Below are 27,469 nucleotides of genomic sequence, written 5' to 3' on the forward strand. Positions count from 1 at the left end.
TAGTAAATTCTATACAAAAATACACATATACATACATACATAAATATATACACACACACACATATTTATGTACTTAAGTTTATTAAACCTATCTTTTTTTAATGAAGGCATTAAAAAAGAAGTTCTTAAATAACAAGACATTAGGTAGGGCGTTTATAGTTTGTAATTGTGTGTATATGAACAATATAATTTTATATTAAAACAATACAACTACAACACTGATTAAAACCTACTTTTGATAAATTTTTCCTCCTTCAAAAGGCCATCGTGAGTCCTCACCTTGTTGGCTTTCTAAAAGAAACCCTTAGTGTTGTGTTGGGTTAGGGAGACTTTCATAGTTTTCAGTGCATGATGGAGACTTACCTTTCATTTCACAATCTTAACATGTTTTTACTTTTCTTGCATTCGTTTGTTTTAGAATGCTAAAGTGAAGCTTCACTTTGCATAATTTTAGTACATTTTACACACACACACATATATGTTTTTTCTTGAATTCTATTGTTTTAAAATGTTAAAGTGAAGCTTCACCTTGCATAATTCCAATAAATTCTACACACACACACACACATATTAATTAGTTCTTTTCATTTCACAACTTCACATGGCTTTACATTTCTTGCATTTTATAGTTTGATTCCAGTCAGTGTTAACGTTCGAAAAAGTCTCTTTTATTAAGCGGTTGCTCATCGAGTTTCTTTCTCACAAAGAAAAAAACCGAAAATACTAGCAAAAATTTTGAGGTTTGCAAAATTTTTGGACGACTTTCTCACATATTTCATCGATTTTTCTTTTGTTTATTATGGTTTGCAGCTAGCTAGTTTCGATTTTCAATCGATTCAAGACTAAGATGAAGCAATCCTTTCTCAAACACTCATACTAGTTTAATTCAATCTACCAATTTTATCACTTTCTTATTGTTTTTGAAAGCCTGCGTGACCCTTTCACTTGTTTTTTTTGGGTTTGGGAGGAGGGATGGGTTTGAGCCTACGACGTGACCGTGTCGAACGCTTTACGATCGCTTGGCAAGGCAGATCTCGTGCCCACAGAGAAAAAATATATAAGTGAGCAGGAGCGATGTCTAAGCAGCAGCAGCAACCTCCGAAGGCAGGGGATCTCTGTATTACGCTTCATCAGCCCTGGGCTTCGCTTCTTGTACATGGCATCAAGCGAGTGGAAGGTCGCTCCTGGCCCGCACCCCTTAACGGTGAGAGAGAGAGAATATTTGTTAAGCAGTCCTCTCAGAGCGCATGCATATATATATATATATATATATATATATATATATATAGAGAGAGAGAGAGAGAGAGAGAGAGAGACGTGGCTTTGTTGGACAGTCCTCTCAGAGCACATCTGGATCCATGCTGCATCAAAGGTACCTGATGCTGCGACCATTGAAGCCATGGAGAATTTCTACCGAGAGGTTTACAGCGTGGACGGAGTTACAAATATCAAATTTCCCGAGCATTACCCTGTCTCTGTTCTGTTAGGTGGAATATAATCTCTCTCTCTCTCTCTCTCTCTCTCTCCGTCTCTCTCTCCTCTCACACGCACGCACGCACGCGCACACACACACACACACACACACACACACACACACACACACACAAAATATAGTTAAAATATTACCTCTTACTTACGGTGGGCATGGGATGTTCTTTTTAGAGTTGGGATGCTAACCAAAAGAAAAAGCCAGGATGCCAAATCTCCATTGGATATGTTTCTCTCTCTCTCTCACGCACGCACGCACGCGCACACACACACACACACACACACACACACACACACACACACAAAATATAGTTAAAATATTACCTCTTACGGTGGGCATGGGATGTTCTTTTTAGAGTTGGGATGCTAACAAAGAAAAAGGCCAGGATGCCAAATCTCCCATTGGATGTTTGCTATATAGCCATTTGCATTCATCATCCTGCATGCGGTCATAGTGGCCGAGAAACTCGTTTCTTTCAATCAAGAACTTACGAAATGGTAAAACATTCTGAAACTTCTCTTAAACATTTCAAACGTGGATGCTTTCTATCAGTGTCTTCGTGTCCATAGGTTACTTGTATTGAAGTTTTTAACTTCAAAGAGAGTTTTTGAATCTCCTTGTTGATTTGTGTGTACATATGTTTGCGTATAAGCTCTAAGCACACATATTTATGGCTTGACACTTAAAGATTTTGCAGAACTTCTATTGTGGCGTTTCATAAAACATTGACACCATTTTGAAACTTTTGAACTTGGTTGCTACAGATCGTTTTGAAACTATATGCATGCCACACAAATAGTTCATGCTTATGTGTGGCGATTGAATAATGTGTGTGTGAAATCTGAATGCAGATAAATTTCTCTTCATTGTGGAACCTTTTTAAGCTTGCCACTCTCTCTTGTCCTTTTTGTTTGAATGACTTCAAAGCTGACCTTTTGTAAAACTTGGGTAAAGTAGCTTCTCGTATGTATTTTTCCTTATCTCTTTTTTTAAAAATGAAAATTAATCTATTACTTTATCTAATTTTAAGTCTCAAAAGAAAAAAAGGTTTATGTGCTTTATGATTGCTTTATGCATGTGTTTTAGCGCTTGCTATAGGTGTAAGTGGAAACATACAGGGTTGGGCAATGCTTTTTATGTAGTGCCAGGGTGTTTAAAAGTGTGAAATCTGGGATGCAATGGGTATAGCTCTAGTGTTTTGTATGAAAATATTCACATATATTATTATTTTAGTTAAAAAAAATGATACATACTGATACCTACCCAAAATTTTATCAGTTCAAAGTACGTACCTTACCTATTGATTACGTACCGTACACTACGCATCTTTCCACCTTGTCTCGTTTATACCAATTTTTCTAACGCAAGTTGGTTGTGGATTTTGGTGATGAAGTTGCAATTATAAGTGTTTTTGCTTGATTTACAAGCTATCTATGACGATTGTAAATTTGTTTGCCATCAGGCTCCGTGAAGGTGGTAGGATGCCTAAAGCTCGAAGAGCTAGTCAGTTGGGAAGTCCTTCCACAAGGAGTATGCTTTTCAGAATGCATTCCCTCCTTCAAAAGCAGATGACTGAGCGATCTATTTGCATTTGAGAGTCAGGAATTGTATCAAATTGGGACTTGACTGTAGGATTTTCTATTTGCTATATAGGTGCGTTTAGAAGGTCAGACAGATTATTGCTGGCTATGTGAAGACCCCAAGGTATTTGTCTTCCTTCTTCTTCAGTTAAAAAAGGGAGTTCTTTTCGTTTTTTTGGGTATATTATGAAGCGCCATGCTATCATCTTTGCAGAGAACCATAACAGACTTATAGCTAGTCAAAGCACTCTTTGCTTCTAGTTGGAAAATGCATTTGAATGCTTAGTTTTGGAAATTAGAAAAAAGGATCTAGTTTTCCGAATACTATTTAACATTGTTATATTTTAGTCAATGCCCAAAGTTTGATTAGTTCTTGTTTTCTCTGGCGAGCTCTCTCATCAGCTGCATTGTGCATTTCAAGAGACTGCATTTAGAGAGAAACCCTCACTCCATATTTGTTGAAAATACCCCAGAGCTTCCTTGCTTTAACCTTGCTGAGCGTATCCCATTGGGCAATTCAAGAGACTGCATTTGTGGAGATTGAGATGCTCTTGCATCTGTTGCAATCTTCCTGTCCTGGACTGGTCAAGGAAGATATGCCCTTGCTGGCATATCCTCCTATAAGTGCATTGAAAGATACTGCATCAAAGGAAAGGCCCTCTTCTTTCATACTTTGAAAACAGTCCAGTCCTTGCTGGGCATTTCCTCCTATAAGTACGCTCCAGTCCATGAGGGTTTATCCTTTAATATTATAGATTGGTTTTGGATGTCACAAGTTTAGGGCATGGCGGAGATTTCGTTATTCTAACTAAGGGTTGATTGTGCTCTTCTTGCATTTTTTAGCTTGTTTATTTTGAGCCTTTTACAAGGGTTTCAGCAGGAGAGTGCTGACCTAGGCCCATCTGTAGTTTTTGTATGTGGCAAAGAGTCAAGACCTGAGATATGGAGATTTTACCCTTTGTAGGGTGCATAGTTTAATGTTTGGTGTATTGGTAGTTTGGATGTAACAAACTTGGGCACCCCAAGTCTAGGTTCTGTCGCGACACAATAGAGATTCTCTTAAAACACTTCACAGTTAATGAGTTGACACGGCCCGACGTAGTTCCGTGCCAAGAGAGATTGGCCCCAAAGACTGGCGCCCCTTTCGATATTTCTTTCTTTATTAATCTTTGAGCAAAGTACAACTCCCGTGGGTCCTCGGCTCTCAGACTCTGCATCCAGATGCCCTGAGAAGTGAGGCCCTTGGGCTCCTTATAAACTTACAAAGGGATGCCAAAAGTAGAGCCCCAAAAGCCATAAACTCAAAAGCAAAGTCTTCCAAAAGCATCTTGGTCCAAAAACTGCGGAAAAAGCAGTCATCGCAATTTTCGTACGGCTGTCAGCGCAAAAAGCGGAATTCCGTGCGTTTGGCCACGTCAGCCTATCAACACAATTTTTGCCTATCACCACAATTTTTGCCTATCACTAAAATTACATACCCAGGCAATCTCATCCAATTAGGAATATTCAGTGGTGGTTGGCACATCACAATGCAACACAAATGCTCACATATGCATGTTACAAGACATAGAAACATAAAGCTGCCCGCAAATAACCATCCAGGTCCGGGCCATGAGCTGTTCAACGACTCCCTCATCGCTCCTCCCGCAAATAACCTAAAAAGGTCCGGGCCATGAGATATAGAGGCCTTTTACAACCAAACGTCCCCCATACGGCAGCCTGCGTCGTTTGGAGGTGTTGAGAGTAACCACTGCTCAGACTTCTTAATACTCCCCCCGTAAGCAACCATGTAGGTTTGGGCCATGAGTAACAACAACAATACTCCCCCCGTAAAACAACCACAAGGGTCCGGGCCATGAGTATGAACAAGTATTCTCAAACATCATTTCTCACCCTCCACCCAAGAGTAAAATCACCAATCATTGAAACCAGTATTAAAACCAGAGTCAAACATTTCAAATCGGCACCAAGACAGATTCAAAACAGATACCATCCATTTCAATCAAATTTCAAACCATACTTTCTCAAATAAAGTTCAAAAGTATCTAACTATAAAACAACTAAAAAGTTCATTCAGGGTTTTGTTCGGACAACCGAATTTTGAGGACGATTGGCTTGTCCTTCTGCATCACGGTGATGGTTCGGTTCCGAACCTAGAGAGTCGCATCATTCTTGTCATGCCAAGGCATGCCTAATAGAACATCACAATTACCCAACTTCATAATGTGGAAATCGGCGTTTCTATGATAATCTTGGATAGTCACTGGAAGAGCACCAATGAGTGGTATCACTTTTTGAGTTTGCCCTGTGGCTAGCTTAGCTTCAATTTCTCCACCCTCTGCATCATAATCAAAGTGCATCTGCTTTAAGAATTCTGGATGGATGAAATTCTCTGTAGCTCTGGGGTCAAAGAAAATAAGGGCTTTGAGCCATTGACTTTACCATATGCTCGACACAATTCATTTGTACTTTCAAGGCATATGCCGTAGATGTCAGGTACTAATCCAATAGCCGGTTTAGCTCGTTTGGTTGGAGATGGTCCTGGGTTTCTGTTGACCGTGGACGCGGGAGTTGGCTCCTCGAGTCTGTCAGTGCGTTGGGCCAACCAAAATAGTTATGTCCTGTTTGAAAGCATCCAAAACATCGGCCTTCTTGTAGTAAGGTGTCTCGTTGTTGAGGTGTCAAACGAGGCCTTTGTGGTTGACTTTCACAAGACTCTCGAGAATTTGTTCTTTGTTGGCGAGAGTTGTGGTTAGTGGCCGGAGATTCTTTTGTGGTAAACTCTAGCTTTCCTTTCATCAGTTTGTAGCCGACTGCGGCATGGTCCATAAGTTCTTGCATGGTGGAGACTTGCTTGGATAGACAATATTCTTGCAATGGTGATGGTAGTTCAATGGTGTGTCGCTCGCATTGGGCCTCCAAGGAAACAGATCTAAAGGACACCAGAAGGTACACTTCGAGAAACCTTTGGTTATATTTGTCCATGGTTTCGGTGGCAACCATTTTCAAGTTGTCCCAATCTTCCAAAGTCATGTAACTACGTGTAAAAACTGTCTTGAAAGCTTGCCAGGTTCTTGGAGCATGCGGTTGTGTCGCGATTGAACTCCACCATTGTATAGCATTATCTTTAAGAAATCCTGAGAAATCTTGGATTCTTTTGTATAGTTCCCTAAAGCATAGATGTTGTCGAATTGTTGTAGGAACTGCAGTGCTTTCTTGCGATCTTTCACCCCAGAAAAAGTGAAAAATTTGATTGTTGTGTCGCCATCTTTGAAATCTTTGGGTTGGTTAGGCGCATATCTTGGGTATGGATAATAAGGGTATCCATATGGGCTCCAACCTTTGTAGCCTGGTGGCGGTGGTGGTGGTGGAGGTGGGGGCAATGGCGGTTGCATTGGATCAGGGTCAGATGGCTGTACCATATTCTTGAAGACTCCCCCGATCGGAAAAGATGGCTGAGAAGTTTGCCAGTTGGAAGCTCTCGTACTTTCTGTTGTCAGAGGAGGTACCACCTCGGGCATCAGAGGGGGTAACATGTAGTTCAAACATTGTTGAAAACTTTGTAGCATCGGAAGATTCTGTTGAGGATGCCGCGAAAGAATGTCGTGGAGTTCGTTTAGCAAAAACTGCAAATATTCAGTTGAATCCATGAATTCCAAGTCTTGGGTTCTTTATGGCTTATGCCTTGTTAGACACAGCGATGAAGACGGGAGTGCGCCTGATGCGCTATGAAGTAAGGGTGGGAGTGGCTAATAAGTCCGCGGTCGGATACCGAATGTACCTCAAATCAAAGCTAATAAGTCCGGGGTCGGATGCCGAATATACCTCAAATCAAATTCCAATAACCGGTATGCTTTCAGAAAAGCACACGCCTTGTGCTCTGATACCACTGTCACAAGACGGGCACCACGTGCCGATAGAAAAGAACAGACTGAACAGACTTTTAGCACTTCAATCACAACTGAACTGAAAGAGAGACGACAAGCGACACGGAGTGGTGGAATTCCACCCCAGAGAGTATTGGCCCCAAACCTTGGCACCCCTTTCGGTATTTCTTTATATTGCATCAACACAGTACAAGCCGGTACTCCAGACTTTGCACTTTCTCCAGGAAGCATGCCAGAGAATGAGCCCTAACCTCATATTTAAAGGCCCTTGGCCTGAAAAGTAGTTACAGTGAAAGGCTTTCAAAACTCAAAAGCTTCTGGTTTAAAAGCAATGCCAAAAACTGCTAGCGTAATTTACGGAAATCCGTACATCTTGCCACGTCACAACTAACGGGAAACGCAGAAATCCGTACGACCTGCCACGTCATCAACCAGCGTGATTTTCGAAACTTTCGTACAGCTGCCATGTCATCAGCTTTGCGTGAGTGTGTGTGTGAGTCCTGCTTTATTTTAATCCCTTTATGTCACTAGGGCCCCATCAGACGGGGTCCCCATAAGTTGGTAGGACTTCTTCTGGTACTTGTTCTTCTTAGGGTTTAGGCCCCTCGGCCAGCATCTGCAAGTTGGCTCCATTCTTTAGGCTTTGACACGTCAGCAGTTTGTGACACCACGTCTGCCAGCAATGTATTTAGTAATCGCATCTAGATCCATCGTGGACCTCACTGATGTCGGATTAACTAATCCTTATTGCGACTATGTCTATAGAGAATTTTAAGACCGAAATGTTGCAGTCATTTCGTCTTTTAGTTCTTGCACTCAAACAAGTCAGATGAGACAGTACAAATTATTCATGTTCAATTTCGGGAATTCCATTTCATAAAGTCATATAGCAAAATATTGTCAGCTTAGCAGTATCCCTGAAACCCAAAGGGATATCAGTGACTATTCAATCTAGGTAATTTGTGACAAAGGAGTGGAGTGACTCCCCTCTTGTGCACCATATTCAACCCTGCTGATCTGCGGGATCTCTTGGAGTAGACAACTAAACCGAATGCTTCAGGGTAAAGTTCAAAAATCTGAGGAGTCTGCTAGGTCCACCTCCTCCATCCACTTCGCATCCAATGCCGGATAGTTCTTGAATTTAACTAAGAACCGCTGAATCACTTTACCTTTTACTTTTCTTTCCTTGTGTGCCAAAATCTCTTCAAGAACGAGTATCTTGTCGCTCTCTTCTACTTCGGGCTGCTCATAAGGTTCCCCATCAATTGGCACCCCACCTTTCAAAGGTTTCAAGAGTCACATGAAATGCATTGTGAATCTTCCAAGTATCTGGGAGGAAAAAGCTGCTTCTCTAAAGCCCTTTCGTTTCCTTAGGTGTGCCTTTCCAAAACGTAAGAGCACCCAATCGTCTTCCTTTAATTTCAAGTCGCGTCGATGTCGATCTGCTGCCTTCTTATGTCGTACTTGACACTTATCCAAAGCCTTGCGGACCTTGGGCAAAAGCAATGTCCAAGTCCTTCGTGTACTGGTCGGCTTCAAAAATCTTGTCTTTAGTGCTGAGAAAGAGAGAACCTTCTGAGCACCTTCAATTATTTCAAATGGCGCTTTCCACGTCGAAGAGTGAATCGTGTTATTGTAGGCAAATTCCACCAAAGCCAATTTTTTTTCCCATTGAGTCTTCTGAGCAGAGATGCAAGACTTTAACAAATCCAAAACAAGTGAATTTGCGATCTCAGATTGTCCATCTATCTGCGGGTGGAAAGATGACGAGAACTGCAACCGTGTGCCAATGTTCTCCCAATGTTAGGTGCAACGGAATGAATGTTTGAACTTTGCTCAAGATGAGTGCTCCGTACTGTGCTCAAGGTTCCTTTTATTCTTATGGAAGGGAGAGCCTTCCGTTCTTAGTGAGAGAGTGCTATGATCACAAACAAAGTGAATGGACACTGTGCGTGCAAGTGTATGAGACTGAGAGATAGAGAGAGAAGAGAGATACGACACCAGAGACGTTGTAAAACCCTCCTCCGAAGGCCCCACTCTCATCGGCGAGAGTGGTCTACTATTGATTGCACAAACTGGTACAAACTGAATTCATGGGACTGATGCAAGTCTAGGCTATGTCGGCGATGACGACGATGATGGCGAGACCGACCTAAGGGCTGAAATCTGCAATCCTTTATCTGTTGTCCAAAAACGCTATGGGTGGAAATTTGCAAATCTTCTACCTGCTGAATTCTGACTATATGTCGATGACGACGGTGCGACGACGACGCGCTGAAAACGCAATGCTGAAATCTCCGTTTTCCGGGTTGAAACCGTAAACCTTGCGGAAACTGACCGTGCGGCGAGGAACTACTGCGGGAAGGTGAGATTTGCGAGGTTTAGGACTTTATCTCCGGGTGCTAATTGCTGAAAAGTGAAAACGCTGATGTTCCTTGATGTTCCATCGCGGTAAAGCTGCAAAACGCCGGGGCTGATCTGCAAACCAAAAACGCTAGGGCTGAAATTCTGCTGCTGTCGCCGGTTGCTCTGCAATATGCAAAACGCTAGGCTGGTCTGAGGTTGTGCTGTCGTTGGAATCTGCAAAAGCAAATCGCTGGCTGATTTGGTGATGAAAACGCTAGGTCTCTTGAGGGGGGGTTCTGTTGAGAAGGTGCCTGTTGAGCGTGTGCTCCTGCTGCCTCTTCTGCCAATTAGTGCTAGTCTAGGTTTGCTTATACAAACGTACTCAATTTTCCCTACCTACTTTCTAACAAAAGTCACTTAAAAATAATAAGTGAAAAATGTCAAAAATAGGGAAAATAGGCTAAATGCACTGGAAAATTCCCCTGAAGGATTCTGATGGGAATGCTTATGATCATGCTGTGAGCAACCAGAGGATATGCATCTACACTAAGTGCCTGGGCATGCACGGTCTGTGAGAACAGACTCACAAAAGTGCCCGATCACCTCTAAATCTAGACTGACTGGACTGACTGAACCCTTGTCGTGCTGTAGCTTGTCCACGGACACATAGGGTTGGATGTGTCACGTGACATCCCCTCCTTTTCGAAGTGAGGTACTGGTATCGAACTGTATGGTGTCGACGGAGATTGCCAATAGCATCCGGAATCCTGGAAGGGACTCTTCGCCAGCCCACTCTGATGTGTGGGTCGTGCGGTACTTGAACTTCATAAAGGTCTGCAACGCTTGCTTTTTTGGGCCGCGTCGAAAGCGACACAAAGTCTTTTGTGGCTCCATTAATGCTTCAACTTCGTCGAGAGTCATGCTTCTTTCTTCTTCAAGAATCTCCATGGCTGAAAATTCCTGAAACCATTTCCAACACAAAACCATAAACATACCTATTCATGTAAAGTGAGTGGAAAAAATCGTCTCCCTAAAAGACTGTGCATGCAATGTAGATGAACAAAGAGACGGAGTGCCAAACCGTTCACCACACACACGCAAACAATGAGATCGAATCTTTCTCTTATGATCCAAAGCAATCAACTGTGGCAATTCACAACCGAAATGCCCATGCTTGGTGCTCATACTTTCATGTGCTCGTTCTACGAATTTGTCATGCCAAGGAAGAGACATGGAATGTGACTTCCTTACTTACATACTTTTCAGCTTTTCATGAACAATCCGCATACATTTGTGCTCATTCATGAGTGAAACGTGCTCAACGTACAATATGTCACGCCTAGGAAAAGAGATCACATAAAGACGTTGACGAAAATACTGGAAACGATCACGAATGAAACACTCGTACAATGCGTGCGTACTACTCATGCGAACACATAAGACTTCCTGTGAGGGTTCTTTGGACGTAGGCTCGAGATCCAAGATCAATCCTTCGTGATTGATTGAATCTGCAACGAGGTTAGCTTCGCTAGAAAAAGCATCAACTAACTCATCATCCTTGTGAACAATCACGTCATCTTCATGCAAATCGTCATGCTTGTGAGAAATCACATCTTGATCATACAAATCATCATGCTTGTCAGTGTCATCCAAATCATCTTGGCATTCAAATCATCATGCTCATCATTATCATTCAATTCATCATGCTTCTCATAATCATGCAAATCTTGTGTGTCATGCTTGGGAGAAGAAGGGAGTGAGAGAGGCTCCTTTTCCTGATTCTGTGCAAAGTACGCCTGCACTTGAGAAAAAAGTTGCCAGAACTCTTTCCTGTGTCGGTCGCTCTGTTCTTGTCTTGCTTTGGCTGCCTTTCTTTCTGCTTCCATTTCTGCGTGTCTGCGATCTATTTTTGCTTTTCTTTCTTTGTATTCACGATTAAATTTTGCCATTCTTTCTGCTTGTCTTGCTTCGTGTTCTAACTTCCTTTCCATAAACATCTGGCCCAAAGCATCCATAGGAGTTAGTGCAATCCTTGACGTAGATGGGGAAGGGGGAGGGTCGGAAAAACCTCCTGGTTGGGAAAATTCTTCTTCGCCTCTCTCATGTTCATCACCTCCAAGCGAAGTATCCATTCCGCTTCGAGTGATGACCATCCACTAAAGTCTTGGGTCCTTGTGGGTTCTTGTGGTCTTGGGTTCTTAAGTTCACGAGGAACTTAAGTTCTTGGGGGTCTTGGTTCTTGGGGTTCTTCTTTTGCTTGCGATCTGTGTTAGAGAAGGATCTTCTCTTCACCCGAGTTCTGCTCTTTTCTGCGGACGCACCCCTTGGCGGCCTTGCGCTCACACCAAGGTTGCTTTTTCCCACCTCACGTCAATTGGCCGGCCGCTAAGTGCATGGTCCGCTCTCAATGAATGAAAAGAGGCACAAGGGGAGGCTGTGCAAGCCCTTCTTTCTTGGGTTTCTTGTCACTCTTCAAAAACACGATCAGGAATCGACACGCCCAAGAGGACTTGGGTTACATGCGACCTCTAACAAGCAAAAAAAATTCAGTGGTTCTTGAGTTTCTTTCCTTGAGTGATAGAGAACACTGCCAAAGCTCTGAGACCAATGTTAGGTGCAGCGGAATGAATGTTTGAACTTTGCTTAAGATGAGTGCTCCGAACTGTGCTCAAGGTTCCTTTTATTCTTACGGAAGGGAGAGCCTTCCGTTCTTAGTGAGAGAGTGCTATGATCACAAACAAAGTGAATGGACACTATGCCTGCAAGTGTATGAGACTGAGAGATAGAGAGAGAGGAGAGATACGACACCAGAGATGTTGTAAAACCCTCCTCCGAAGGCCCCACTCTCGTCGGCGAGAGTGGTCTACTATTGATTGCACAAACTGGTACAAACTGAATGCATGGGACTGATGCAAGTCTAGGCTATGTCGGCGATGACGACGGTGATGGCGAGACCGACCTAAGGGCTGAAATCTGCAATCCTTTATCTGCTGTCCAAAAACGCTATGGGTTGAAATCTACAAATCTTCTATCTGCTGAATTCTGACTTTATGGCGAGGACGATGTCGATGACGACGGTGCGACGACGACGCGCTGAAAACGCAGATACTGAAATCTTTGTTTTCCGGGCTGAAACTGTAAACCTTGCGGAAACTGACCGTGCGGCGAGGAACTGTTGCGGGAAGGTGAGATTTGTGAGGTTTGGGACTTTATCTGCCGGTGCTAACTGCTGAAAAGTGAAAACTCTGACGTTCTTTTAGTTCTTGCACTCAAACGAGTCAGATGAGACAATACAAATTATTCATGTTCAATTTCGGGAATTCCATTTCATAAAGTCATATAGCAAAATATTGTCAGCTTAGCAGTATCCCTGAAACCCAAAGGGATATCAGTGACTATTCAATCTAGGTAATTTGTGACAAAGGAGTGGATTGACTCCCCTCTTGTGCACCATATTCAACCCTGCTGATCTGCGGGATCTCTTGGAGTAGACAACTAAACCGAATGCTTCAGGGTAAAGTTCAAAAATCTGAGGAGTCTGCTAGGTCCACCTCCTCCATCCACTTCGCATCCAATGCCGGATAGTTCTTGAATTTAACTAAGAACCGCCGAATCACTTTACCTTTTACTTTTCTTTCCTTGTGTGCCAAAATCTGTTCAGGAACGAGTATCTTGTCGCTCTCTTCTACTTCGGGCTGCTCATAAGGTTCCCCATCAATTGGCACCCCACCTTTCAAAGGTTTCAAGAGTCACATGAAATGCATTGTGAATCTTCCAAGTATCTGGGAGGAAAAAGCTGCTTCTTTAAAGCCCTTTCGTTTCCTTAGGTGTGCCTTTCCAAAACGTAAGAGCACCCAATCGTCTTGCTTTAATTTCAAGTCGCGTCGATGTCGATCTGTTGCCTTCTTATGTCGTACTTGACACTTATCCAAAGCCTTGCGGACCTTGGGCAAAAGCAATGTCCAAGTCCTTCGTGTACTGGTCGGCTTCAAAAATCTTGTCTTTAGTGCTGAGAAAGAGAGAACCTTCTGAGCACCTTCAATTATTTCAAATGGCGCTTTCCACGTCGAAGAGTGAATCGTGTTATTGTAGGCAAATTCCACCAAAGCCAATTTTTTTTCCCATTGAGTCTTCTGAGCGGAGATGCAAGACTTTAACAAATCCAAAACAAGTGAATTTGCGATCTCAGATTGTCCATCTATCTGCGGGTGGAAAGATGACGAGAACTGCAACCGTGTGCCAATGTTCTCCCAATGTTAGGTGCAGTGGAATGAATGTTTGAACTTTGCTCAAGATGAGTGCTCCGAACTGTGCTCAAGGTTCCTTTTATTCTTATGGAAGGGAGAGCCTTCCGTTCTTAGTGAGAGAGTGCTATGATCACAAACAAAGTGAATGGACACTGTGCATGCAAGTGTATGAGACTGAGAGATAGAGAGAGAAGAGAGATACGACACTAGAGACGTTGTAAAACCCTCCTCCGAAGGCCCCACTCTTATCGGCGAGAGTGGTCTACTATTGATTGCACAAACTGGTACAAACTGAATTCATGGGACTGATGCAAGTCTAGGCTATGTCGGCGATGACGACGGTGAGGGCGAGACCGACCTAAGGGCTGAAATCTGCAATCCTTTATCTGCTATCCAAAAACGCTATGGGCTGAAATCTGCAAATCTTCTATCTGCTGAATTCTGACTCTATGTCGATGACGATGTCGATGACGACGGTGCGACGACGACGCGCTGAAAACGGAGATGCTGAAATCTCCGTTTTCCGGGCTGAAATTGTAAACCTTGCGGAAACTGACCGTGCAGCGAGGACTGCTGCGGGAAGGTGAGATCTGCGAGGTTCGGGACTTTATCTCCGGGTGCTAACTGCTGAAAAGTGAAAACGCTGATGTTCCTTGATGTTCTGTCACGGTAAAGCTGCAAAACGCCAGGGCTGATCTGCAAACCAAAAACGCTAGGGCTGAAATTCTGCTGCTGTCGCCGGTTGCTCTGCAATATGCAAAATGCTAGGCTGATCGAAGGTTGTGCTGTCGCCGGAAGCTGCAAAAGCAAATCGCTGGTTGATCTGGTGATGAAAACGCTAGGTCTTGGCTCTGCTCCAAAAACGCTAGGTCTCTTCGGGGGGTTCTACTGAGAAGGTGCCTGTTGAGCGTGTGCTCCAGCTGCCTCTTGTACCAATTAGTGCTAGTGTAGGTTTGCTTATATACAAATCTACTCAATTTACCCTACCTACTTTCTAACAAAAGTCACTTAAAAATAGTAAGTGAAAAATGTTAAAAATAGGTAAAATAGGCTAAATGCATTGGAAAATTCCCCTGAAGGATTCTGATAAATTCTGATGGGAATGCTTATGATCATGCTGTGTGCAACCAGAGGATATGCATCTACACTAAGTGCTTGGGCATGCATGGTCTGCGAACAGACTCACAAAAGTGCCAAATCACTTCTAAATCTAGACTGACTGGACTGATTGAACCCTTGTCGTGCTGTAGCTTGTCCACGGACACATAGGGTTGGATTTGTCACGTGACACCCAAATAGCCCTCCAAAACAAACTCGTGAATCGGGGATCTCAGTCGGAGATTATTGTCTCAGGCATGCCATGTAACCAAAATATCTGTGCAATGAACAGTCTCACTAAATGGTGCGGCTTGGCTGTTTTTATTTATTTATTGGAATGAAGTGAGCTTGCTTGCTAAATCTATCAATGATGGTCCAAATGCCATCGTGCCCACTCTTTGTCTTCTGGAGATCAAAGATGAAATCCATTGCAATACTTTCCCAAGGGCGGGTGGGAATGGGTAAAGGCTGTAGTAATCCCTGTGCCTTATGCCTTTCAAACTTGACCTTTTGACATACTAAACAACTGTGAACAAAGTCGTCCACATCCTTCTTGAGTCTCGGCCAAAAGAAATATCGCTCTACCCCCTTCAAGGTGGTATCGATGTCGCGGTGACTCGTAAACGGTGGACAGTGGCACACCTTTTCCCTCTAAGGCTGTGTGACACACAACATCGTTTTCTTCATCAAGTAGCCATCCCGTATAGAACTGTCCCCCCATTCTGTATCCAAGTAAAAACATCGGTAAAGTTTGGATCTGTGGTGTATTAATCAACCGTATCCTCGAAGCTTCCGCGATGGATCGCAGAAATAGCCAAGACGAGGGGCTTTCGAGACAATACATTTGCCACGAAATTTTTCTGTCCCTGAACATGGATTGTCTGGAAGTGGAACTGTGACAAGATGTTAGCCTACCGCATCTGCTTTTTCGAAAGTTGCTTCTGTGACAAGAAGTAGCGTAGACTCTGATGGTCTGTAAAAATTGAAAGTCGGCTTTGAGTAGATAATGTAGCCAGTGTGTAAGAGCATGAATCACTGCGAATAGCTCTCTCTCATAAATCTGGGCTGCCAATGAAAACATTCTCTTTCATAAGCAATCACATGGCCTTCTTGCATCAAGACCGCTCCTAGACTACGACCACAAGCGTCACAATAGACTTTGAATGGCTTTTGCAAGTCTGGCAAAGTCAACACTGTCCAGTAGTCAATTTTTTCTTAAGTGTCTGAAAAGCAGTCACCTCTGTCAGTCCTCACGAGAAAGGGACTCCTTTCTGAGTCGATAAGTGCAAAGGCGAAGCTATCTCTGCAAACTTCCAAATGAACCGCCGGTAGTAAGAATAGACGCCATGAACATTCTTCAAGTCAGGCCAATCGTAGATAGTCTCAATTTTGACCAGGTCCATCTGTACTTCTGCTGTTGCTGAGACGATGTGTCCCAAGGAATGTATCTCCGGCAAGAAAAACTCGCTCTTTTTGGCATTAATGACCAATCTATGATCGCGCAAATGGTGGACCTGAAGCAAATGGTGTCGGTGCTCTGCTTCATTCTTGGAGAAAACTATAATATCATAAAAAAAAGTGCCCACAAAAGATCGACGCTCTAGGTAAATCCTATCTATCATTCGGTTGAAAGTTGCTGGAGCATTGGTTAGTCCAAAAGGCATCACCAAAAATTCGTATAAACCAAAGCTTGTCTAAAAGGCCGTCTTGTAGACATCTCCCGGAGCAATTCTGATATGATGATATTCGTTTTTCAAATCAATCCTGCTGGAATAAGAGGATCCCTAAAGTCTGTCAAGAATATTTTATCGATCCTTGGAATCGGGAATCTATTCTTGATGGTGATTTTATTGAGAGCTCTATAGTCAATGCACATTCTCCAAGATCTGTCTTTCTTTAGTACTAGTAAAACGGGAGAACAGTAAGGTGAAGTACTAGAGTGGATGAGACCCTTTTCAAGGTCTTTTACTTGGTTCATGATGTCTTCATTCTGGGCTCGGCTTACATGGTATGGTAGCTAGTTCGGTGGTGTGGTTCCAGGGATTAGATCAATAGTGTGGTCCTCGGGACGTGATGGAGGTAACTCGCCTGGTAGGCCTTCTGAGAAACATTCAGCATGTGTGCATAAATTCTTGTCGTTCTTTGTCCAATTCAGATATGTTCGTTTGTTGTTCATCATTCAATTCTTTTAAATAGATCGAGTAAACAAAAAGACTAGATTTCATTAATTTTGAAATGGCCGAAGCCGATACAATAGGGACAGACTCGCTCTTCAATTTTACATCAAGTACAATTTTGTTGCCCTTTTCATTGGTCAAAGTTGCTTTCTTGGCTTGATAGTCAACCACGGGATTGTTCTTATGGTACCAAGGGATTCCTAGGAGGACGTCACACCCTTTCAAAGGTATGATGTAAGAGTCCTTGTGCCCTAAATACCCTTGACAATGCAAAATGAAGTTTGCCAATGACAGGTGTAATGGCTACATCCCGTTCGGCATTGTTCTTATGGTACCAAGGGATTCCTAGGAGGACGTCACACCCTTCCAAAGGCATGATGTAAAAGTCCTTGTGTCCTAATACCCATGACAATGCAAACGAAGTTTGCCAATGACGGGTGTAATGGCTACATCTCGTTCGGGTGCCGCTAGAACTGCCTCTACGGGTGGCCCCATCCTGTCGGGCGTAATCTCGAGTCGACTTTGCATAAAACATGTGGTTGTCAGAGTCCGAACTATCAGAGGATGACTCTTTCGTAGAATTATCAGAAACTGGTCGGAATTTGACCTTCTTTGCCTTTTTCTTATTCTTTTCAAAACTTTGTTTCTTGCTTCGCTTCTTGCCTTTTCTGTCCTCCTCGCTCGAGTCGGAAGAGGAAGAGCTGGAAGAACTGACGGAAGAAGAACTGGGTAGTCCCTCAAAACTCAAATGCTTCTTCGTTTTCATGCAGTTGCAAAAGAAGATTGACGGCCCAAGTAAGCGGGGTAGTTAGTCCCCTCGTTGCGCTTCTTCAATTGCTTCTTCGATGGTTTCTTGTCGTGTCCAGAATCTGATTGATTCGTGTCTTGACAACATCATGAAGTTCTTCTTCCGTGAACATCCTCGGAGTAGGAGGTTTCTTGATTGCCGGTTTGATTGGTGAAAATGGCTTTTTGCCACTGAGTATGCACTTCATCCATCGACTGTTGGGTCAAAAATTTTGCATACTGGGGATCCTTGGCAAACTGAAGCATCTGCTTTGCGCACTCGTCAAGCGGCTGTTGACGTTGCATCTCCATGAGTTCATACTGCGAGGGCCGGGGTGGCCTGTACTCATTCTTTGCTAAATCGCTTGAATTTTCGGTACTGCCTCCCGCCTCAGGGGTGGCAGATGCAGTCGTTTGGTTTTCTTCGGAATCCATAGTGCCGCGAGAAGAAGGATCGAATTTCCCGGTAGAAGAGAAATCTGTCGTGCTTTGATCCCGCGGGTCCTTAGCTCTCAGACTCTGCGTCCAAATGCCCTGAGAAGTGAGGCCCTTGGGCTCCTTATAAACTTACAAAGGGATGCTAAAACAGAGTCCCAAAAGCCATAAACTCAAAAGCAAAGTCTTCCAAAAGCATCTTGGTGCAGGAAAAGCGGTCAACGCAATTTCCGTACGGTTGTCAGCGCAAAAAACGAAATTCTGTACGTTTGGCCACATCAGCTTGCCAGCGCGATTTCCGAGGTCATATGGCATGCCTGCCATGTCAGCGTCTGTACAGTCTACATGCCATGTCAGCGTCCGTACAATCTACATCCACGTCAGCAGTCTGTCCGTACGTCTGTGTCCGGGTAGAACTGCCATGTCATCAATATGTGACATGGGATGGTTTAGATGCGGAGCCATGGTTTGCATCACATGCATACGCATTGCTTTTGGACATGATGTCACAAACGGGAGCGCATAACAATATAAAATACATTCGGATAAATAGATTTTATCACTTATTACTGAAGCCAAAGGATATAGAGAGAAATAGATAGAGAGAGAGATAGAGAGTGAGAAGATCGACACAGTACTGGGGACAAGAAGATGGGCTGGTCCCTCCCCGTAATAGTATCTTTATTACTGAGGAGAAGTCTATACAAGCACTTGAACCGAACGTATTACCACATTCGTTCTAGAATAAGACTTGATGGTTCTTGGAAGCCTTTGCTTCCGATTCCTAGGGCAAAACCCTATTCCAAGGAACTTCTGTTCCTTATTCCAAATCCTTGAGAACCAAGGTTCTCGCCTTTGGATCTCACCTTCCAGACTCAAGGCATGACATCCCTGCAACTCTTTTCTAACTCTGTTTCCAGAGTCCTCTTCCTGCAGATTAACTTGGACACGAAGTCCTTCCCTTGGGAATTTCAACTTCTGGATTACATCTCGAGAGTCTACCTCTCTTCGATCCGTGGATCTGCTTCCCAAACTTGGGTACGAAACCCTTGGGCTGATCTGGCTCTAGTTCCTCAGAGCGCTTTTCTCGTGCAAAGGCTCATGCCTTCCTCTGCTCCTACTCCCTCACGAAGAGGAAGTACACCTGCAATCAAATACTCAGAGATCATAACATGAAAATGTTACCTTCAAAGTCTCGATGCTCGAAACGCAACTCGGTTCTCGAAAAACAATTCCCCGGAAGAGATCTCTACATAGAAAATCCTCTCTTCCAATCTTACACACAGAAGAGGTGTGTTCTTGGGTTCCTTCTCGTAGAGCAGCCCCGTCTACGACGTTTATGGGCTGAAAACAGAGAAAACAAGCAACTTCTCGCGATGGAAACACGCTCCGTAGGCACTTCTTCGCGAGGGAACTCGCGCACTGGGTCTTGGCGACATCTGGTACACTTGGGGCAGCCATGGGCATCACCGGCAACGTCTTCTTTACGGCTGAAATCTGTAGCAGCATCTCCTCCTTGCAAAGATTGGTCTTCCCCTCTGAGTGAGGGCATGTGATGCTTTTATAGCTCCTAGCCACAGGCACGAATAGCTGCTCGTGTAGAGATCGCGGCCGTTTTTTTTTTTTTTTTTTTTTTTTTTTCATTTTTTTTTTCATTTTTTTTTTCTGTTCTGCCAGAAAAAGAGAGAGAGAAACCTTATTTATTAGATGGTTGCCCACTTATTAAGTGGGCGGTCGGCGTATTTTAAAAATAGTCTGAACCTGCCCAAAAACTCAATAAAACCTTATAAGTTAAAAACAATGCTTTCACAACACTTCCTAGGCGTCCCCAGATGCAATCACATGCACAGTTGCAATGCAGACATAGAATTCCTCGCGGGAAAGCATCTGCTTTCTCGAAAAGCAATCCCGCTTTCTCAGAAAGCATCTGTTTTTCCTCAAAGTTTCCTCTGAACCCATCTTCATTCAAGTGCTTGCTTTTCCTTGTGCACAATTCCAACACAGTTCGGAATTTCCTCTTGACTATGGATATCCCCTTTCCGATGCACCCGTCACCCACCTTGTCACGCATCAGGAATACCCATCACCTAGTCCTTTCCTATCGAACTTACGGTACAATCTCCTTCGCGATGCTCTATGTCACCCATCCTATGACGCATCAGAGATGTCCGTTCCCGGATGGTCGGATACTTCTTTCCGATGCTCACTGTCACCCATCCGATGTGACGCATCAGAAGTACCCGTTCCTGGTGGCCTTACAGATATTCCCGTTCTTAGTGCTCCCGTCATTACTTTGAATGACACACTAGGAATACTCTGTACTCGGATGTCTCCAATGAGAAAAACCCTCTCACTTAAAATTCCAATAATTCATTTAGAATTTTTTTTCCTTGGTGTTCCAAGCGAGAAAACCCTCTCACTTATAAATCCAATAATTCATTTAGAATTATTTTTCTGTAAGATAAAGCCATTTTAGCAACACATGATTTTACCGAGCTGGTGCAGAGAAAACCAGCAAGATTTTTAAGTATGAGATGTGGATCTTCTACTTTGGGAGTTTTTTGAGTGTTTTGTGGGTTCGCTGGCTTTTGGTGGACATGTTTAGAGGTCAAAGGTCTTGTCTCGTGCATTTTCCCTCCGACATGCATCTCTTCGGTTATGAGTCCACAATGCAAGCCTTTTGTGGAACCCATTCCATGAAGCCTTTATGCAAAACATATTACTGCCAGCAGAGGTAGTTGAGACTCTGCAAAGAAATGAGCATCGTCATTGTGAGTCTACATTGTGCTTGGGAGAGGAATGTGTGTAGGGAAAGCTTATGGCTGTGGGGAAAGGAAGCTCTAATGTGATCAAGAGTTGAGCAATCAACTTGGGTGTGATGCTCAGATTGGCGAACTTGTTGAGGGTGTAAAGTGCATAGTTGATGAGACTCCATAGTTACCCGGAACGGGAACGGGAGGGTTCGGAACGGGACGGGAACGAGAGGGAGGAGGGGAGCCGGAACGGGAATGGGGCCGGAACGGTAGACCAAAGAAACTATATATATTATATGTATTATAGGGTTATATGTTAGTGAAAAACTATAAGCTAAGCTTTTGAATTCGACCATCCTAATTAGAGCCATATTTAGACATGCTTTACGATGATGGAGCTTTGGAGTTTGACGAGAGAGAGAGAGAGAGAGAGAGAGAGAGAGAGAGAGAGAGAGAGAGAGAGAGAGAGAGAGGATGGAGCTCGAGACACGAGAGGGAGGGATGGAGCTTGAGAAAGAGAGGTAGAAGCCACATTTTTTCTTTGAGGGTGTTGTGCTTTCCGCCAAAAAAGAACAGGTACAAGCTAGAGCTCCATGTCCAAGCTTAAAGCTTTAGCAAGGAGAGTAGCTTAGTAGAGATGTTGAGAACTTGAGGAGGAGGTGAGACGAGCCTCCAAGCAGCCCCAAATCAACGTCGAGGTTAAGTAGACGCCAAGTCCAAAGGCCTGAAAAACACACTTTGATACCACTGTGAAGAACACGCTTGCTGTGTGTGTTTATTCATAACTGAACTTATATAGAAACTGAAACTGAACTACTAGAGACAAAGACTCAATAGACTAGATGTGTGTTGATTGATTGAAATGTGTTACAAGGGCGTTCTTATATAGAAATTGAAGAGACACGATGAAGAGACATGACCATAGGTCAAAATACATGACTCTAGGCCAATAGTCGTGTCCCTTCTGTTGTAGGGTCGTGACCCTTCTGCGTAAAGGTGCAACCATTTGTTGAAGAGGCATGGCTATTCGCCGAACAAGTGCGAGTCTTGGGCGAAGAGACATCTTTTGGAGAATCGGGGGTCTCCGATCTAGTGCATCTTCGTAACTGCAAAAGAATCAAGTGAAGAAGGTATTACCAAGAGAAAGAATACGTCACAATCGTGATGCAAGCGTCCATCTCAGATAATTGAGTTTCTTCCAGTAGCCCTTGATCACAACCATCTTTACAACCGTTTTCCCTGTTGCACTGGTCTTGCACATCCTCTTCCTTATGGAACACCATCACCTCTTCTGTGATAGGGTCTCCATCCGCTCACGAAGGACCCTCACGCGAGGAACTGGTGCATCCTCCATCATACAATATGAGAGATAGGCTTCTAGTGTTGTGATCGTGGTGATGCCTTCAAAAACATCATACTTCCTTGGAACCTGGAATTCCGGGTTAACATCAGACTTATTGGGATGAAATTGAATTGGTGCATCCTCCATCATACAATACGAGAGACAAGCTTCCAATATTGGGATCTTAGTAATGCCTTCAGAAACATCATACTTCCTTGGAACCTGGAATTCCGGGTTGACATTAGACTTTGTCACAAGACGGGCACCACGTGCCAATAGAAAAGAACAGTCTGAACAAACTTTTAGCACTTCAATACAACTGAAACTGAGAGAGAGAGAGAGAGCACACACGACACGGAGTGGCGGAATTCCACCCCAGAGAGTATTGGCCCCAAATCTTGGCGCCCCTTTCGGTATTTCTTTATATTACTTGAACTCCGTACAATGCCGGTACTCGCGCTCTGCACCTTCACCCAGAGGAGTGCCAGAGACTGAGCCCTCTACACTAATTTAAAGGCCCTTGGCCTTGAAAAGCAGTTTACATGAAACTCAAAAGCAACTGGCCCTAAAGCTGGCGCTGAAATCAGCCAGCGCAAATCATGGAAATCCGTATAGGCTGCCATGTCAACACAGTCAACGTGAAACACGAAAATCCGTACAGGCTGCCACATCAGCAAGCCAACGCAAGTCCTTCTATGTAAGTGTGGGTCCTGCTTTATTTATTCTCTTTAGGTCACTTGGGCCCCATCGAACGGGGTCCCATAAGTTGGCGGGAACTTCTTTAATAATAGACCCACTCAGCGAGGATCTGTAAGTTGATGAGAACTTCAACTTTTTCTGCTGTTTCTAGGGTTTAGGCCCCTCGGCCGGGAATTGCAATTTGGCTCCGTTCTTCAGTGGCTTGACACGTAAGCAGTTTGTCTCATCTAGTCATGGAATATTCATCTCCACAATTCGCAACTGTTGATGAAAATTCGTTGAATCATGCTGACTGTGCTACTCAGAATCAGAATTAGTCAAGGATTCACATGACGATTTGGATGATCTGGAGAATTCCCTTTGGTCTTGGATATCTTCATCCAACTGGTTTTGGACTTGCGTGTGAACATCCGCCAAAGTTTGAAGAATGAAGTATGGACAATCCTCAGCATTAGAAACCTTGTGACCTCTCTTCGACAATGGTCACACCTCTTGCGTGGTTGACTATTCTGAATCAAAGTTTGTTGCCACCATTCCTTGACAGCTTCCAATATTGCCAAAAGATCTGGGCCTATCCTGGATTCATCTAGGTATATTTCTTAGTCGTATAGCGGACATGCAGACTTCACATTGTGAAGTTTTCGTCCGAGTTACGACCAGTTGATATTGTGCTAATTCTTTCTATCTTTTGTGGTGCGTATGCCCTATCAACTACCTCATTTTTGTGCTAATTTTTTCGATTTAATGCTTTTGTTAGTGCTAGGCTTCATTATGGCTGAGTCTGCCCTTGATCTTCGGAGTCATGACAGAAACTTAGTACGCTGAACTTTGTGTTGATGTATGCTCATGTGTGTGTGTGTGTGTGTGTTGTGTGTTGTGTTTGGGAGCATATGTTAGTACCTAGTTCTACACTCACTATTGGGCACTGACGACGTTAGTGGGGATGTCGTGGTATTTAGTCAATACTATGCATGATGGAGCTGATGGTTATATTGTCTTGTGGCTGACTACCATGGGTCTGTACCTTGCACTTTCCTTTTAAGGGTGAATCTGGGCCTATCCTGGATTCATCTAGGTATATTTCTTAGTCGTATAGCGGACATGCAGACTTCACATTGTGAAGTTTTCGTCCGAGTTACGACCAGTTGATATTGTACTAATTCTTTCTATCTTTTGTGGTGCGTATGCCCTATCAACTACCTCATTTTTGTGCTAATTTTTTCGATTTAATGCTTCTGTTAGTGCTAGGCTTCATTATGGCTGAGTCTGCCCTTGATCTCCGGAGTCATGACAGAAACTCAGTACGCTGAACTTTGTGTTGATGTATGCTCATGTGTGTGTGTGTGTGGTGTGTGTTGTGTTTGGGAGCATATGTTAGTACCTAGTTCTACACTCACTATTGGGCACTGACGACGTTAGTGGGGATGTCGTGGTATTTAGTCAATACTATGCATGATGGAGCTGATGGTTATATTGTCTTGTGGCTGACTACCATGGGTCTGTACCTTGCACTTTCCTTTTAAGGGTGAATCTGGGCCTATCCTGGATTCATCTAGGTATATTGCCAAAAGATCTTCAGCATGATGTCGTTGAAAAGATCACTATTTACTCTATTTAACTAATAATGATACTTCGATTAACGTATGGAATGGCAATACTTGAATGGTGCTGATAAGAAATTAACCCACTTTGGAAGAAAATCTTCATCAATATTTGTATACATTGCTTCTTCATGCTGGACTATAGTTTGAGCTGCTCTCCCAGACCTCGGTGACTCAACACCTATCAACTCTTGTGGTTTGATGTCTTCAGGATTGACTCATGTCATATTCATAATCTGTGTCGGTATCAGAGCTTGATCTTGAACTGCAGTCACGTGGAAGTCACTTTTTCTTTACACAAGGTACACTCCTAGGCCATGTTGTATATGCTAAGGATCTAGCTCCCGATTTTGTTGGTCCACCCTTGAAAGGTAGCATAGGCATTTATTGCAAAAGGCATTCTATTATAAGCAAAACATCCCCATGGAGTGATAAAAGTTGTCTTTAACTTATCTCCATCTGCAATAGTGAGTTGGAAGTAGCCAAAGAAGCTATCCTTGATAGAGTCTCTCATAGCCTGCTACTTGATTTAGTACTTCATCTTTAAGAGATAGTGGATAATAGTGCTTTTTAGTAGCGGCGTTACGAGGTTTATAAATAAATATATACTCAAAATTTGCAATTCTTCTTAGGTGTGATAACCACAAGAGACACCCACTCAAAACTCTTTCAACAGGAAAGATAATATCAGCTTCGAGCAATTTCATTACTTCTTGATGGAGAGCCTCTAATTGCATAGGAGGGAGACGTCGAAGCCTTCGATCGTACCTTTGGAATTGCTCCCTCCTTGAGCTCTATGCTGTGCTCCACCCCTTCAGCTCCTCCCAAATCCTTGTAGCTAGTGAGTGGCAAAAGTTTTGAAAACTTGGCACACATAGTGATATATTCCTCCTTCGGATGTATGCTGATATTGCTCAGCCTCGTACACGGCTGAGCAATGCCTCTTTTCCTTTTCAGTGGTCTCAAGCTAAAGCCCAAGCTTTTGTTTATTCGAAAAAGCGTCTCACTGAGGCACCCAGATTGGTTGACTCCAATGTGTGTGTATTGTTAGATGACTTTATAGTTCACACTCGAGTGAATGAATTTTCTCTCATTAAGTGTGCCCACCTGTTTTAAATTGTTTCAAACTTTTGTGGGTTTGTGTGTCATGATTGTGCTAGGTGCAAGTGATTTTATCTCCTCCTATGTCACAATCTGGTGACGTGGCACTAAACAAAAGAAGAAGACCAACCTACAGATCACAGCCGAGGGGCCTAAACCCACTGAAGACACAAGGGGATTAGGATAAAAATCCTAACCCTACGAACTTGCAGATTAGTGGCCAAGGGGCCTAAAGCACTTAAAGACCAAATCAGAAACCTACTTGCATAAAGACTGACGATGTGGCAGACTGTATGGACACCTTGGATTTTGCGTTGACAGTCTGTATGGATTTCTGTGTTTTGCGCTACAGCCCAGCGGACCGTCGCCAGATTCTGGATGTACTGCTTTTGGATGCAGATGCTTTTCATGTGAGATGCGTTTGGGGGCCAAGGGCCTCTAAATATGTTCTCTCTCTGGCATCCGAGTTGCAAAGGAGTAGAGGAGAGTCCTAGGTCTTGTAACCTTGCTTTGGAGTGAAACTCCGCCACTCTGTGTCTCGCGTGGATTCTCTCTCTCTCTCTCTCTCTTCTTTCAGTTCAGTTGTGTTGAAGTGCCAAAAGTTTGTTCTAGTTTGTTCTTTTCAGTTGGCACGTGGTGCCCTCCTGCTATGTCCTATTGTTGGTTAGTTTATGCTTTCTTGACTTATTATGAAGGTATATGCATCTTATGAGGAAGGTGTATTCTTTGTTGATGCCATGCCCTTGATTGTAGTGCAGAAATTGGTGGTTCCTTTTCAAATGCGCGGTTGGTTGAAGGTTTACAACTTGGAGAAGCGAGTAAGCTGTTCTTTCTTGCATTTCACATCCTTCAGCTTGTCATGGATGCTGGTTTTGTGAAGGGCATGTTTGCACGCACGTGTGTTTGAGGCGCTTGTGGTCGGTGCTATAGATTGCAGCCGATGCAGCAAGGGGACTTAGACCGGTGCTTGGGCCTGCACCTTTTAAGTTCCCTCTTCCCGACTTGTCGGATGCTCGCTCTTTGCAGCCTGGATCGCTACAAAATATGCTCTCCCAAGAAGCGGGTAAGAAACTTGTAACCACACCATCGTTGGATGCTTCCATTGCAGATGCTCGTGCTGCTGCAAATCAATTTAGGAAAAAGGAGTGGTCTGAAAGCACAGGACCTGCAAATCCATTGAGTAAAAACGAAATCACAGGACCGGGTATGTCAAATACGCAGGGTCCTTCAAGGAACCAAGCTCAAACAAAAAAGGATAGCAACAACGTTACTCAGACATGGGTTCGAAAATGCTGACCTTATGACGGGACAAGGAGATAGTTCAGAGAAGCAAATGAAGGGAAGAATTGTCATCCCTTGGATATAGTTCATAACCAAAAGATTTTGTATGAAAGAGGTGCCTCAATAAGGGTGCCATGTGTACCAAATTGATTTTCTCTCTGTAGGCATTTTTTCAGCTTGATTTAGATAGTAGTGCGAACACAGGCTTTGAAAGGGCAAGTTGTAATTTATACCACAGTCAGCTGTTGGTTTGTGTATATACGTTTCACTTAATTGTACTGACACTCTTACACACTGATTGTAGCATCATATAAATTGGCGTTTGTGTCATTTGTGTGCTTTTGTCGAGTTTCCTATTTTTAAAGGCAGTAATGGCCTTCACTTCCTTAACATTAGTGCAGTAATATCTTGAAAGGGATGACTGTGTTTTGAAACTCGAATTTAACATTGTCTTGACTTCACCTAGGGTTATAATCTTGAAACATAATGTAGGTTCCTCCATGGAGACTGTTATGGTGAAAGCCAACTAGATTTCATGCAAAAATGAATTCATTCATCTTGTTGTTACAATGCAACATTTTTCATGGAATTGTTAAAAGGTTGTTATTAAGTGATCCTTTGTGGTCTTCAAGAATCTTAGAGGAGGT

General features: G+C 43.4%; 1 protein-coding gene across 2 annotated transcripts; it reads left to right on the plus strand.

The window, feature by feature from the left end:
* The first annotated feature begins 979 nt into the window (after window positions 1-979).
* Window positions 980-27,152, plus strand: LOC147465152 (RNA-binding ASCH domain protein). Of its 2 annotated transcripts, XM_086518472.1 has the most exons (7): window positions 980-1,204; window positions 1,335-1,487; window positions 2,952-3,019; window positions 3,143-3,193; window positions 26,300-26,359; window positions 26,472-26,604; window positions 26,763-27,152. In XM_086518472.1, exons 1-7 carry the CDS (start codon window positions 1,075-1,077, stop codon window positions 26,798-26,800), a joined length of 633 nt encoding a protein of 210 aa, XP_086374598.1. In that variant the 5' UTR covers window positions 980-1,074; the 3' UTR covers window positions 26,801-27,152. The 2 variants fall into 2 exon arrangements, with proteins under 2 accessions (XP_086374598.1, XP_086374593.1); XM_086518467.1 differs by having other exon boundaries at window positions 26,472-27,152.
* The last annotated feature ends 317 nt before the right edge of the window (window positions 27,153-27,469 follow it).

Source organism: Adiantum capillus-veneris, chromosome 1, assembly GCF_014529385.1.
Source record: "Adiantum capillus-veneris isolate H3 chromosome 1, ASM1452938v2, whole genome shotgun sequence".
NCBI classification, from domain to species: Eukaryota; Viridiplantae; Streptophyta; class Polypodiopsida; order Polypodiales; family Pteridaceae; genus Adiantum; species Adiantum capillus-veneris.

Coding starts and splice junctions, on each gene's coding strand:
- LOC147465152 (XM_086518467.1), top strand. CDS start 1,075: ATGTCTAAGCAGCAGCAGCAACCTCCGAAGGCAGGGGATCTCTGTATT. Junction 3,020..3,142: donor GGGAAGTCCTTCCACAAGGA/GTATGCTTTTCA, acceptor TTTGCTATATAG/GTGCGTTTAGAAGGTCAGAC. Junction 3,194..26,299: donor GGCTATGTGAAGACCCCAAG/GTATTTGTCTTC, acceptor ATTGTAGTGCAG/AAATTGGTGGTTCCTTTTCA.